Consider the following 14,165-nt stretch of genomic DNA (forward strand, 5'->3'; position numbering starts at 1 on the left):
GCAACACATGAACAAAAGTTCCAAAACACACACCCAAGTATTCATTATCATCTTCATCTTATTTAAGTTCACTGATCCATTTTCCTTTTTGTTTGATTAGAGAAATTTTCCAGTAGTTTCTGCAGACTTGTTATATGGATTATACAACTTGAATCCTTGCATATAATAATGTTTTTCCTTAATAAAGATTGTTTAAAAAGATTTTACATATTTATTTGAGAGAGAAAACATGCACACAAGGTGGGGGAGGGACAGAGAGACAGTAGTCTCCCCGCTGAGCAGGACCCCAGGATCATGACCTAAGCCAAAGTCAGATGCTTAAACAACTGAGCCATCCAGGTGCCCCTTTAATAAAGATTTGTAAATGATACCTTCTCTAGGTATAAGTTCTTGGCCTACAGTTCATAGCTCTTATTGATAGATCCCCCCCCACTTTCTTTAATCTTCCAATGTTGAGATTAAAATGGTCATTTACTCTTATTCTTGTAAGTAACCTTCTAGGGTTTTTTTTCTCCTACTAATTTTTAAGATTCAAATTATTTTCTCCTTACCCTTGAATGAATTTCATCATGATACATCAAGTTGTGTGTCATTTAACAATAATTCTACCATAGACAAGCTTCAGTCTCTGGATTTGGCAAGAACCGAGTCTTAAACAACTCAATTAAATTGTGAAATTGTAAAGGAGAGATTTGAATCCTGGTGGTCTGATTTCAGAAGAACTATGGTTATCTACCTATTATGGTGTTTCAAAGGATATCAATGAAAGAAAACAGCCTACTACGATTTCTTTTCAAAAGGTATACAGGATAAAATTAAAAGTAGGTATTATTATTATGACAGGCTTGAAACTCTTTACTATCTTCCTGTTTTCTGGGCACATTTAAGTATGTTTTTATACTCTAACAAGATCATCTCTGAAGCAAATATAATATATCACATATAGTCTGATCAGCACTGAGATTGGGAAGATTTAGAACAGCATCATTCTACCTTACGCGTCTATCAATGTAGGTTGTTACTGGTGGTTCGGTCATAGTTTTGACTCAAACTAATCTCGAAATTGATTAAAATATTCACTAATTTTTTTAAAGTAGGCTCCACACCCAGTGTAGGGTCCAACATGGGGTTTGAACTCACAACCCTGAAATCAAGACCTGAGCTGAAATCAAGAGTCAGATGCTTAACCAAATGAGGCCCCCAGGCACCCCAAATATTCACTAATTTAAAAGAAATATTACTAATCTGTCTGTACTTGTACAGCTGATTCCTTTGACCTAAGTCCAGGATCTTACAGTTATCACTACTAAATGTCATGTTATTAGATTCAACTTAGCCCATAGGATTCTTTTTGAAGAATGAATCTGTGCTAATGCAGATTCACTATCATTATCCTGAGTAATTCCACTTGTGAATTTGTACTGTTTCCCCTAATCCAATGAAACTATATGACAACAGAAATGAGTAATGAAATAGGCCTAAGAACAAAGTCCTGAATCTGACACTTAGGTAAGGTTATTTAATGAAATACCAACTCTCTCATAAACCATCTAACTGGTCAATATCCCCATCTTGTCCACAAGAACTTCATAAGGTCTCTTGTGGTATAACCTTGCTGAGGTCCAGATATAGTTGGACTGATCTACCATTTCCATAAGCCAACCATAAACATGATTAAATATTTTTCTTATGGAAGTGATTCAAGATGGAGATATAGGAGATCCTGAACACACCTCTACCCTTAAACACACTGAAGTTACATGTGGAATAATTTTGACTGAACTGCCCTTCCCCCGCCAAACTAGCTGAGTGATTCCTATTGGTCTATCTTCATAACTGAGGCCTGAAAGGCAGGCTTCTAATTAAACTAAGGGCCAACTGTAATCCTCCCAGAAACTGTTAGAGGCCACAGCTCTCTCTTTGCTGCACTCCAGAGTGCTGGTACCTCCTAGAAGGGAGATCATACACACATCTGGTGCCCTGGCTTTTGTGATTGCTGCCCAGGTATTGGCCCTTGATTGCCTGCCCTTGGTGGCCAGCAGGGTTTGTATTCATGAACTCAAATAGATGGTGGCAGAGAAAGAAACAGTTCTTAACTGGCTATCACTCTATTGCTCAGTTCAGAAGGAGCAGACAGAAATGCCCATCTCCAAGTCTTCCCCTGAAAGAGGTATATATGCATACATTAAACATTGCTGCCTGAGGACCTGGCTTCCATTCAGCCTGAATGTAGGTGCTGGCTGAGATTCTGCCCTTTGGGACACTGGCCAGGTCTTGACCCACTCTCAGCTACTGGGAGCCACTAAAAATAAAGTAGTGTGATTGGACAATCACAAGGCTTGAGAGATAACCAAAAACCAGGGCAGGGCTAAACAATAATGGTCATCTCCTAAGTGAGGTCATTCCTTCAAGATTAGGAGTGGTGGCTGTTTTATCTAATGCACAGAAACCAACACAGAGAATCAAGGAAAATAAAGAAACAGAGGAATATATTCAAAATGAAAGAACAAGATAAAACTTCAGAAAAAGCCTTTGATAAAATGAAAATGAGTGATTTACCTGATAAAGAGTTCAAAATAATGGTTATAAAGATGCTCACTAAGCTTGGGAGAAGAATGGATAAATATAGTGAGAATTTCAACAAAGAGATAGAACATATAAGAAAGTACCAAGTAGAAATCACAGAGCTGAGGAATGCAATACTTGTACTGAAAAATTCAGTAAAAAGTTTCAATAGCAGACTAGATGAAGCAGAAGACAGGATCGGGAACAGGATAGTGGAAGACCAACTTTGATCCTTCCTGAAAGGATAGGGAAGAGAAGATAGTGGATGCAGCAAATCAAAGCAGCAAAAAGAAAAAGGAATACAAAAGAGTAAAGATAAGGACTGATGGGACAACATCAGCAGACCAACATTCACACTATAAGAGTCCCAGAAGAAGAGAGAAAGGGGCAGAAAACTTATTTGAAGAAATAGAGACTGAACATTTCCCTAATTTGGGGAAGGAAATAGACATACAGATCCAGAAAACCTACAGAGTTGCAAATAAGACAAACTCAAAGAAACCCACACCAATACACATTATAGTTAAACTATCAAAAGTTAAAGACAGGGAGAGAATCTCAAAAGCAGCAAGAGAAAGCCAACTTGCTACATAGAAAGATTAAAAAGTTTCCCAGACAAGCAAAGCTAAAGAAGTTAATCACCACTAGACCAGCATTATAAGAACTGTTATAGGGAATTCTTTAGGTTGAGGCAAAAGGGTGCTAATTATTAACAGGAAAACATATAAATGTATAAATCTCATTGGTAAAGACAAATATATGGTAAAATTAAGAATAATGTTGTAAGGGTTGATCACTTACAAAGTTAGTAAGAAGGTAAAAAGACAAAAGTAGTAAAAACAAGAATAACTATGATAATTTATTAAAGGATGGACAAAACATGTAAATTGTGACATCAAAAATATAAACATGGGGGAGTAAGATGTTAGAGCTTTAGAACACAATCAAACTTAAGTTCTTTTCAAGTTAAAGTAGACTACTGTAAATATAAGTTGTTTTATGTACGTTTTGTGGTAATCACAAAGTGAAAACATTTGGTAAATGTGCAGAAGTTTAAGACATAAAGCAAGAGAAGAAAGGACCAGAGGAATTACAAAACAGTGGGAAAACAAATAACAAAATGGTAATAAGCACACACCTATAAATAACTACTTTAAATGTAAATGTACTAAATACTCTAGTCAAAAGATAGAGCATGGCTGAATAGATTTAAAAAAAAAAAAAGACCCATTTGTATGCTGCCTATAAGAGGCTCAGTTCAGATGTAAGGACACACAGACTGAAAGTGAGGGGATAGAAAAAGATATTCCATGCAAACGAAAGCCAGAAAAAAAATAAATAAATAAAAAGAAAAAAAGAGAAAACACTAGTGTGCTATACTTATATCAGACAAAATAGACTTTAAAGCAAGGACAGTAATAAAAGACAAAAATGGTCATTACATTGAGGAGCTCATCCCACAAGAGGATATAATACTTGTAAATTTTAAGCAGTCAACATAAGAACACTTAAAATGTTAAGAAAATATTAACAGAAATAAAGGGAGAAATAGCAATACAATAATTCTTACTCTCTCTTTCATCAATCAATAGATCATTCAGACAGAAAATCAATCAGGAGATACTGACATGAAGTGACATGTTAGACCAAATGAACGTAACAGACATACACAGAACATCCATCTAGAACTATCAGAATACAAACTCTTATCAAGTACACATGGAACATTCTTCAGGATAGACGTATGTTATATCAAAGAACAAGTCTTAATAATATTAAGAAGTCTGAAATCACATCAAATATCTTTTCTGATTATATATAATCGTATATATCAGAAATGATTATATATCTATATATAATCAGAAGTGAAAGAGGAGACATACAATTGATATCTGAGAAATATAAAGGCTCATAAGAGACTACTATTAACAATTATACACCAATGAATTGGACAACATAGAATAGATAGATAAATTCCCAGAAATATACAACCTACCAAGACTGAATCGTGAAGAAATAAAAAATCTGAAAGACCAATTACTAGTCTGGAGATTAAATCAGTAATCAAAAACCTCCCAACAGAAAAAGTCTAAGACCAGATGACTTCACTGGTCAATTATACCAACATTTAAAGAAGGATTGATGTCAATCCTTTTCTAACTCTTCAAAAATATAGAAGAGGAGGGAACACTTCCATAGTCATTTTATGTGGCCAGAGTTACCCTGATACCAAAACCAGAGAAAGACACCACAGAGAAGAAAATTACAGGCCAATACCTGAAAAACATAGGTGTAAAAATCTTCAACAAAATATTAGCAAACTGAATTCAACAATACATTAAAAGGATAATATACTTTGATCAAGTAGGATTCATTTCAGGGATGCAAGGATGGTTCAACACCCACAAATCAATGTGATACACCACATTAACAAAACGAAGGATAAAAATCATATGATCATCTTAACAGATGCACAAAAAGCATTTGATAAAATTCAAGAACTTTTATGACGAAACTCTTAACAAAGTGGGTGTAGAGGGAACATATCTCAATGTATAAAGCCTATATATGACCAACACACACCAACTTTATATTCAATAGTGAAACGCTTGTTTGTTTAAGAGACAGTAATTTCAGAATTAAGAAGTCAAGATATGAATGGAACTTACAAGTACATCTTGGAGGAGGTTGCCAGCCTTTGCTAGTACATGTTGCAGTATTTACATGGGTTGCAGGATAATAGTCATTTCTACAGTAATATGTGATTTCATCTCCAGTTCTGTATTGGACGGCTTTAGGTCTGTAGTCACCATTTGGAATATAAGGAGAAGCACATGCTACTTCTGAAAAGAAAAAAAAAAGGACATGTGGATAATGTAGAAATCACTACCCATTAAAATAATCAAGTACATAAAAATAAAGGAACTGGATATTATTTTTTTTGTCCCTATCACAGCACAAAAATGAGATTAAAATGAGTATAGTCTCATATCTTCCCACCATATCATTCATGTCCCACCACTATTATCTCTCATATGATATATTTGTGCTCCCTGGACTCTAATCCTTTCTCCAAAGCTATCGCATACATCATGATATTCCATACATGGCAATAAATTCATGACATATTGCTTCAACTATTCTTTCCAACTATTCTTCAACTTCCTTGGCATCTGTGGTTCTCATTGGGACTGTTTACAAATATTCCAAGTCTCTTCTTTCCAGACACTTAGATTGCATATCCCTACCCATTTGAAGTAGACATAGCCCGACGATTTGCAGAGGACAATGAAATTAGTGTAAAGTAACATGTTTCCCTTCAGGGAGGAAATTTTAAAAGCCATTTTGTGATTTTTTATGTACTCTTCTCCATAGCTGCAGTGATTAAGGAAAGCCATGGAAAGATGATGTCTCTATCCCTTGATTCTTACAGTTAATATAATGAGCAGAGTCCCTTCAGACCTACATTGGAAGTGAGCATAAATAGGAAATAAACTTTAACTTTTGTCAAAGTAAAATTGAATTCAGATTCCGAAGTCTTACTTTGAAGTAGGTAACTTCATTGAAACCTGGAATGATGATTTATTCTAATGTTCATTGACACTTGGAATGATGATTTATTCTAATGTTTATATAGGACAAGGGGACTGATACAAAATAAGTGGTTTATAAGTTATATTTTGATGACTGGATGGATAACTTTATCTAAATATTCAAGTGGGGTTCTGGAAGTAAAACATATGGCAGAAGTTAATGCCAGAGGACTTGTGCACCCATGTTATGTAGGAACCATGAATGCCATGAAGACAAACAGTTGGACTCCACACACCATCAGCTGAACATGGATCTAATGCGAGTGATCATTGTTCTGTGTTCATTAACCTCTTTCTAAAATATTTTCTTAATAATGTCTGAAAGTGGAGGTCACTCAACTGTAGGAGGATATATTTTCCAAGGAGCTGTTTGTGGACTCAAACTTTTTTTGTTTTTGGCAGGGGAGAGGGTGCCTGGCTGGCTCAGTCGGCAGAGCATGTGACACTAGATATCAGGGCTGTGAGTTCAAGCCCCATGTTGGGTGTAGAGGTTACTTAAAATTTAAAAAAGTCAACTAAATTTTTTTAAAGAATAAAATTGACTCAAAAGCTAACTCTAGTTATTGTAAAAGAGGATCATTAAACAAGGTTTATACATGTAATTATGAATCACATATTAAAAGTTCAGAGGGCTCCTAAGAGTTCAACTCTTCTTACCATCTCCCCACCCACCATGGCCCACAGTATGACAATATCTGTAAAACTCACCCTTTGAGAAGGGCACTTGACCTCTGATTTCATGTATGTTAGCCCTTGTTGCTTGTTTCACTCACTGCTACTGCCCTCAACAGAAGCTGATTCACTCTTTTCCACAAATGGTTTGCAATTATCTCAACACAGTTATTACCATGCTATAGCTGTGATATGATTTCTTAAACTCAACTGTCTACATTCTCTCTTTTTGGCCATGATAGTTTGAAACCATCTCTCTAAGTAGAACACAATATTTCAGACATAATTTTGGTGGGCACCAAACACAGTTAAGATGGATTCTAGCTCTGTACAACATCCTCCCATTATGAAGTCTAAAAGAGTTTTGTTTTGTTTTTTTCCCCCAGCATCATCACTGTTGATTCATCTTAGGTCTGTGGTTAATGAAATCTCCAGTTACTCCCACTTAATTCCATTGTCAATGGAGGGTTTCCTCATCTGGTATTAATATAATTTACTTTTTATAGCTAAATGCTGGGCTTTATAAGAGCAATCTGGGAAGTGTAGATACCTGGGAATTAGGAAGCCTATTACAACCCTGGCTCTGCTCTAGACTTGCTTTTTGATCACAGACCAATTGTTTAATAAGTTATTGAATGCTTCTGGTTCTTTTATGTCTATTTTCAGAATGAGAGAAGTATACTAATTGATCTCAAAATGGGCCTTGCACACAAAATGTTAAGTATATTGTCTTTATAATAGTTGATTCTTGTAAACATTAATACTCTATTGTGAGAAAAAATAAACTGCTTAACTGTAAGGAGTATATGAATGAACCAATTTATAAAATATACAGCAAAATATATAGAAAAGAAATATAACATTACCTCTACATGAAGGAGTTGGAGTCCATCCAAATTTAGTACATATGGCATCTCCTCTATCAGCGTATTCATAACCCTTGTTACATTGATATTGAAGTCGTTCATTTTCCTTGTAAATTTGCTTCTGAGATGTAGGACGTCCATTTACAATTTTTGGCTCTTGGCAGGAAATTTCTAAATATAAGGGATTAAATTCCAAAATGTATGTTATATATTAGAGGGCCTTGTCTGAGACATAGTTATATTAAAGACACAAATTCTGTTTCCATTAGGTAAATCAGGCAACCAAACAAAAATTCTAACACAGTTGAAAAGAACTGACTTGTTTTTGCGGCATCACTATCCATTCAAATTATCTGTCTAAAACAAACAAACAAACAAACAAAAACTGGCCATCATCTTTGACCCCATCTTCTCTCAAACATTTCTCCCTGGGATTACAGCAACAATAACTAGTTTCCCAAATCCAATTCTCCCATCTTTCGAATCTGCTTTCCTGTTTGTAACTTCAGGGCCTTTTTTTTTTTTTGTCCCTTCATTGTTCCATTTAAAATCCTCCATCGATTCCCAATTCAGCCTGAATAAAAGCCAAATTCTTCAGCATGACATGTAGCACCTTAGAACTTTGTACTGGCTTATCTTCAACCTGTCACTGACTTGCGACCTTGTATTTGTACCTTCCTCTCCATGTCTTCCCGTGACTGGTATGCTTTCCCCCTCCTCAACTTCTTTTGAAAAATATGCATTAGTTATTCCACGAAAGTTTCACTAACCACAGAAATTTAGTCTTAAGAAGGAAACCCCATCTGTGAACCTCTAGAACATACAGTATTTGCTGTGCTGCATATAAATATGTTTACCATTACTGACTTGAGGAGCAAAATTTGTTAGAGTTTTTAAGAAGAGGAATGCTTTTCTCTGCATCTCACTGTTGGATAGACTAGACTGAAGAAAGTGAAAATAATCAAGAGATTTTAGATAATGTTAAAAAATATATATGGCAGAAATTTCTGTCGCACAAGTCTGGTAAAATGAAATATGGCACTTTTAAATAAATTGACCATAATGTTTCATTACAAAAGCCCCAATAATCAGACTGGTCATGATGTACTGGTTAGCAGTATTATAACTAAAGAAATTTTGACTTACAGTTTACTATAGAACTTTTTTTAAAATGCAAAAATTTATTTAGTGGATGCAGTTCAGTTCCACACACTTATCTAAACTCACAGTGTATATATAAAACAGGACCCTTTTCTAGAAGTATTATTCAAGCACAGAAGGTCATCATGATTCATCAGTGGAAATAAATAATGAATTTTTCATTTTTCAAGTTAAAAGAAAGCCTATTCTATAGGCCAACATTAAAACTTGCAGCAGAAATGCTATTTGATCCATGAAAACCAATCATAATTTAATTACAGTTAAGGCCATGGGCTTTGGTTTCAGGTACCAAGGTTTGAATCTTAACTCTAGCATTTATGCCATGATAATCTAGGTCATGAGACTTAACTTTTTTTTGCACCCCAGTTTCCTTGATTATAAAATAGAGCAGAAAATAGAGCATAAATCACAGACATTTTGAAGGTAAAATGGAATGATGCATGTAAAGAACTTGGATCAAATACTGGCAAATAGTAAGTGCTCAATAAATGTTAGTTATTAGTATTATTCATATTCTTTAGGAGGCACAGTATTTGAAAATGCATATTTTCATGAGAAAAAATAAAATCAACCAATCACATGAACAGTAAGTGTATCTTACCCACACATTTTGGTGTTTCTCCACTCCAAACACCATTTGTTGAGCAATGGATTTCTGCAGGCCCATCAAGCTTGAAGCCTGAATTACAATGAAACCGTACTACTTGTCCAAAAGTATAGTCTTGGTCTAGTTCCAACGCAGTACTGCTAAGTCTCCCATTCTCTGGTTCTGTCACTGGTAAACACTTAACAACTGAAAAAAAAAATAAATGTAACTTTTCCTAATAGAATTTGACAACTTTATTATGAAAATTATGTATACATTCACATATATGGATAAAATCATAAGCAAAGTTAGATTGGGGGAAATTACTTAATTTTTTAAAAGAAGCGTTTGATAAAACTGTTGGATATAAGGGCTAGTAAGTTAAAAAAAAAACAATAAGCTTATCTCTCATTCTTTTCCTATGAGAGTGGACAAAGAAAATGAGTGATCACATTTCTTCTTCCTCCTCCTTACCCTTTCCTCCTGTCCCCCTTCCTCTCCCCTCCTCCTTCACTTCCTCCTCTTCCCCCTCCTCCTCCTCCTTCCCCTTCTTCCTCTTCTTCTCCTCCTTCTCTTCCTCCTCATCCACCTCCTCCTTCTTCTTCTTTTCTCCTCCACTTCCTCCTCCTCCACCTTGTTCCTCTTCCTCCTCCTTCCTCTCTCTCTCTCTTCCACTGTCTCTCCTCCTTCCCTCTCCCTCTCTACTTTTTCCTCGTCATGGAACTAAGACTATTCTGATTTATCTCTCTTACTTCCATGATGACTAGAGATTGGGATTACTAGCTCAAAATCTGGAAACAGGGTCTACATTTTCTCATTCTTACTCTTTGCTTTATGGGTCAGTAAGAAAAAGTAGAGCTCTTCCTTACTTCCTGTCTCTTTTCAGTAAGACTAAGACCACAGGAAAATCTCCCTTGCCACACTAGAGGGCAGAAATGTCTAAATCATGTTCTTCACTTCAGCTGTTACTGGAGATCCTTGCACTTGGGTGATTATTGGGTGAGAATTTCTTCCTTTTTTTTTTAAATAACTTTTTATTATGTTATGTTTGTCACCACACAGTATATCCTTAGTTTTTGATGTAATGTTCCATGATTCATTATTTGCGTATAACGCGGTGAGAATATCTTCATTAATAAAGTTGAAATTCTGATACTTGTGTTTTTTCTAGTGGTTAGAACCCTTTCCTTTTGGGTTCTAATACCCTGAATACTTTGAATATTAGATCAGATGAACCTGTACTCATATTTGGTTAATGAAACACAAAATAATGCAGTAATAAAAAGTCTAGATATCCATTCTGTACTATATTAGAAGCCACAAAAATACTTTAAGTAAAAAATATTTAATTACAAATTTTAAAGAAACTTTGATGTAAGACATCTCAAAAAATCTTAGATATTTAAAATATTTGAATATGTTGGTAAATCAATTTTACATGTACCTTCACAAAGAGGAATATCATTGGTCCATCCCTCTGGTTCACACTCACGGAAATTAATCCTACCTAGCAATTGATACCTGAAAAACAAAAATAACAGAGTGATGAGCTAATATGTTTTCATATGCAATTTTGATAACATTCTGAAAGTCTCAAAACTCCATTTCAGAGAAAATTAACAGCATATGCATTTCCTTCCTTCCTTCCCTCCCTCCCTCCTTCCTTCTTTCCTTCCTTCCATCCCTCCCTCCTTCCTCCCTTCCATCTTCCCTCCCTCCTTTTCTTTCTTTTCTCTTTTTTCTTTCTTTCTCTTCTTTCTTTCTTTCTTTCTTTCTCTTTTTTCTTTCTTTTTTTTCTTCTTTCTTTTCTCTTTCTCTTTCTTTTTCTTAAATCTCTTTCTCTGTTTCTTAAATTTTTTTCATTCTTTCTTAAGCTTCTTTCTTACTTAAGAAAGAGCCTCAAGTCCTCAGGCACATGGACTTGGAATAGTCGTAAACCTTGGTTCACAACACAAACTCATTATGATTTTGTGCACAATATCCTTTTATCTTTTCATTGAGTCAGTCAGTTAGTTACATTTAACAATGTTATAACCTCCTTGAACCCAAACCAAAAACCAAAAAGATGGTAATAATCAAGAGCTAACAATATGTTACCGTTCCTCCAGTCTTGTTCCATACTCCTACCCTCCACAATTATATTTTTGGAACATTTTGGACTTTTTACATAATCAAGGATAGCAGTAGCCCAAATTTCTTAGCATGAGGTTAATTTTTTATTTTAAATTTTTTATTATTTTTAATTAATTATTTTTTCCAGAGTGCAGTCATCAAGTCAGGTCTGCATATATAACACATTCAATGTCAAATTTATCTAACTGTCATAACCCATCAAGCCCATCCTTAAAATCTAAAATGCTCTACTCAAAGACAGTTCCCTGGGACAGATGCAAAATGCGCAATCATTACCAGAGGCTTTAGATCAAGGCAAAGCATCCTTCTTAATATTAGAGTGAATGGCTAGAGGTAAAAAGCTTTTTCTCAAAAACAAAATAATGGGCAGCATTTTGATAACCACAAGAGAGATAATTTTGAAAACAGAACTTTCATAAACTTCTAAATAATGCTACTTAGACAAATATTTCCTTCATCTGCAAATAAGGATTATTTCACCATTACACAAGAAAAGAAAAACTTTCTCCCTCAAAAAATACTTTGTCTTTCTTTGAATGTTATGGATTTGTTCCTAATTATCTAAAAGAAGAAAACATTTCAATAGATTCAATGAGAGTCACAGAACTTGAAGTCAACATTTACTCTATGGCTCTGTCATATAAAGGAACAAAATAATTGGCTATTAAAATTCCTTCTCTGTCTCTTCTACTTGTACCCTTCCAACATAGAAAGTAGATTTCCTGGTTATCATTTTCCATCTATACCAGAAACCCACCCAATCCCCCAAAGCTCTTTCAGGAATTCTGCAAAATACCACACAAAACTCCTGAAGGCCACTATATATAGGGAAAGGGGGAAGAAAAAGAGATTGTCCAAATGTTGGTTGTTGGGGAAAAGTAACAGCTCACGTTTCTGCAACCCCAGCCAGGCAAAATACCAGAAATACTTTTTGCAGAGTGCTTCAGTATCCTGTAGGATACTGAAACAGGATATCCATATTGAATATCTTGATAAGTGGCTAGTATTCAGTTAAATTGGTATTCAGAAGAGGAAAAGTGGGTGGGGACAAGGAATCAAAAGAGGGGCGGTTGACTGGAAGAACCATGGGCACAGTAAGCCTATTCTACATTGATGCCACAACTGGGTCAAAAGAGTTACATTCCTTCAGATAGGTAAAATTATCCCTCAAAAAATTTAAAAATAGCATAAAATACTGATGCTTGCTTATTTTGCAAGGTCCAAGGACTTTTAATTCACTGATGAATATCTAGTCCTTTTTGGAGGCTCCAGCTGAGTGGTGGAGACAGTTATTCTTATAGAGTCTCTAGCAGAGTTTGCTCATAATTTATATAAGCAGAAGGAAGCAAAGATAAATTAAGCAGAGCCAGAGTCAGAAGTTAAGTATGCGGGAAATTTCTTCACCAAATTATAAATACTTTTTATTACTGAGATTTAGGGAATTTGGTGGAAGGAGTCTATGAGTTTCGATAACTTCTTTTTTTTTTTTTTAAAGATTTTATTTATTTATTTACAGAAAGAGAGAGTGAAAGAGAGACGGGGGGGAGAGAGAGAGCACAAGAGTACAAGCGGGGGTGGGGGGGTGGCAAGCAGAGGGAGAAGGAGGTTCCTTGCTGAGCAGGGAGCCTGATGTGGGACTCAATCCCGGGACCCTGGGACCATGACCCGAGCCAAAGGCATATGTGCTGGGGGAGGTTAAGATGGGGGAGGAGTAGGGGACCCCTTTTTCAGCCAGTCCCCTGAGTTGAGCTGGATAGGTACCAGACCAGCAGGAACACACGGAATCAGCCTGAGACACAGGAAGATACATCTGGATCTCTACAAATGAACACCTCCAGCGCTGAGTATCAAGGTATGAAGCGGGGAGCCGTGAAACCGCGCACAGATATCGGAAGCTAAACAGAAGGGGGAGGGAGCCGCTGTGTCAGGGCCCCGGGAAGCGGTAGCCACCTGCAAGGGGGAGCGGACAGACCGCGGACCCGCACGCTTGAGACAGCAGGCTGAGAAGGGAGCTCCGGNGGGAGCGCACGCGGGACGGCTGGCGGTTGGCGGGCCACCTGCACGGGGGAGCAGGCGGACTCGCGGACGGCACCCGCGAGACAGCAGACTTAGAACGCTAGCTCGAGGAGCGCGCGCAGGGCGGCTGGCGGGCCACCTGCACCGGGGAGCGGGCGGACCGTGGACCCGCACTCTGGAAACGGCAGACTGAGTCCGTGAGCCGGGAGCGTGCACCACCAAGCATCTCACGGAGCTCCGGAGCTCCGGTGTGCTCACTGGATCGAGGCTGAGACCGGGAGCTCCGGGAGCGTCCGCGGGGCGGCTGGCGGCTGGAGGGCCACCTGCACGGGGGAGCAGGCGGACTCGCGGTCAGCACCCGTGAGACACCAGACTGAGACGGGGAGCTCCGGGAGCCCGCGCGGGGCGGCTGGCGGCGGGCGGGGTTGGAAACACAAAGGACAGAGACGTGCCGGCCCTGGAAGTGAGGGCTGGGACGCCGGGTGTGGGGCGCACAGCCCGGGATGCTGCAGGGTTGAGCAGCACCAACAGAAACAGAGTTAAAGTGGCCAGAACATCAGTGGAGAACGATCC

At 37.3% G+C, this 14,165-nt stretch overlaps 1 protein-coding gene across 2 annotated transcripts in view; it reads right to left on the minus strand.

The window, feature by feature from the left end:
* CFH (complement factor H) overlaps nt 1-14,165 on the minus strand; it is a 76,032-nt gene that overhangs the window by 36,090 nt on the left and 25,777 nt on the right. For both annotated transcript variants that reach the window (XM_034667166.1, XM_034667167.1), the window contains exons 4-7: nt 10,888-10,964; nt 9,459-9,650; nt 7,697-7,867; nt 5,235-5,408 (exon numbers count right to left, since the gene is read on the minus strand). In XM_034667166.1, the coding sequence (XP_034523057.1) occupies nt 5,235-5,408; nt 7,697-7,867; nt 9,459-9,650; nt 10,888-10,964 (614 nt within the window). The remainder of the gene's footprint in view (nt 1-5,234; nt 5,409-7,696; nt 7,868-9,458; nt 9,651-10,887; nt 10,965-14,165) is intronic.

Source organism: Ailuropoda melanoleuca, chromosome 8 (assembly GCF_002007445.2).
Source record: "Ailuropoda melanoleuca isolate Jingjing chromosome 8, ASM200744v2, whole genome shotgun sequence".
NCBI classification, from domain to species: Eukaryota; Metazoa; Chordata; class Mammalia; order Carnivora; family Ursidae; genus Ailuropoda; species Ailuropoda melanoleuca.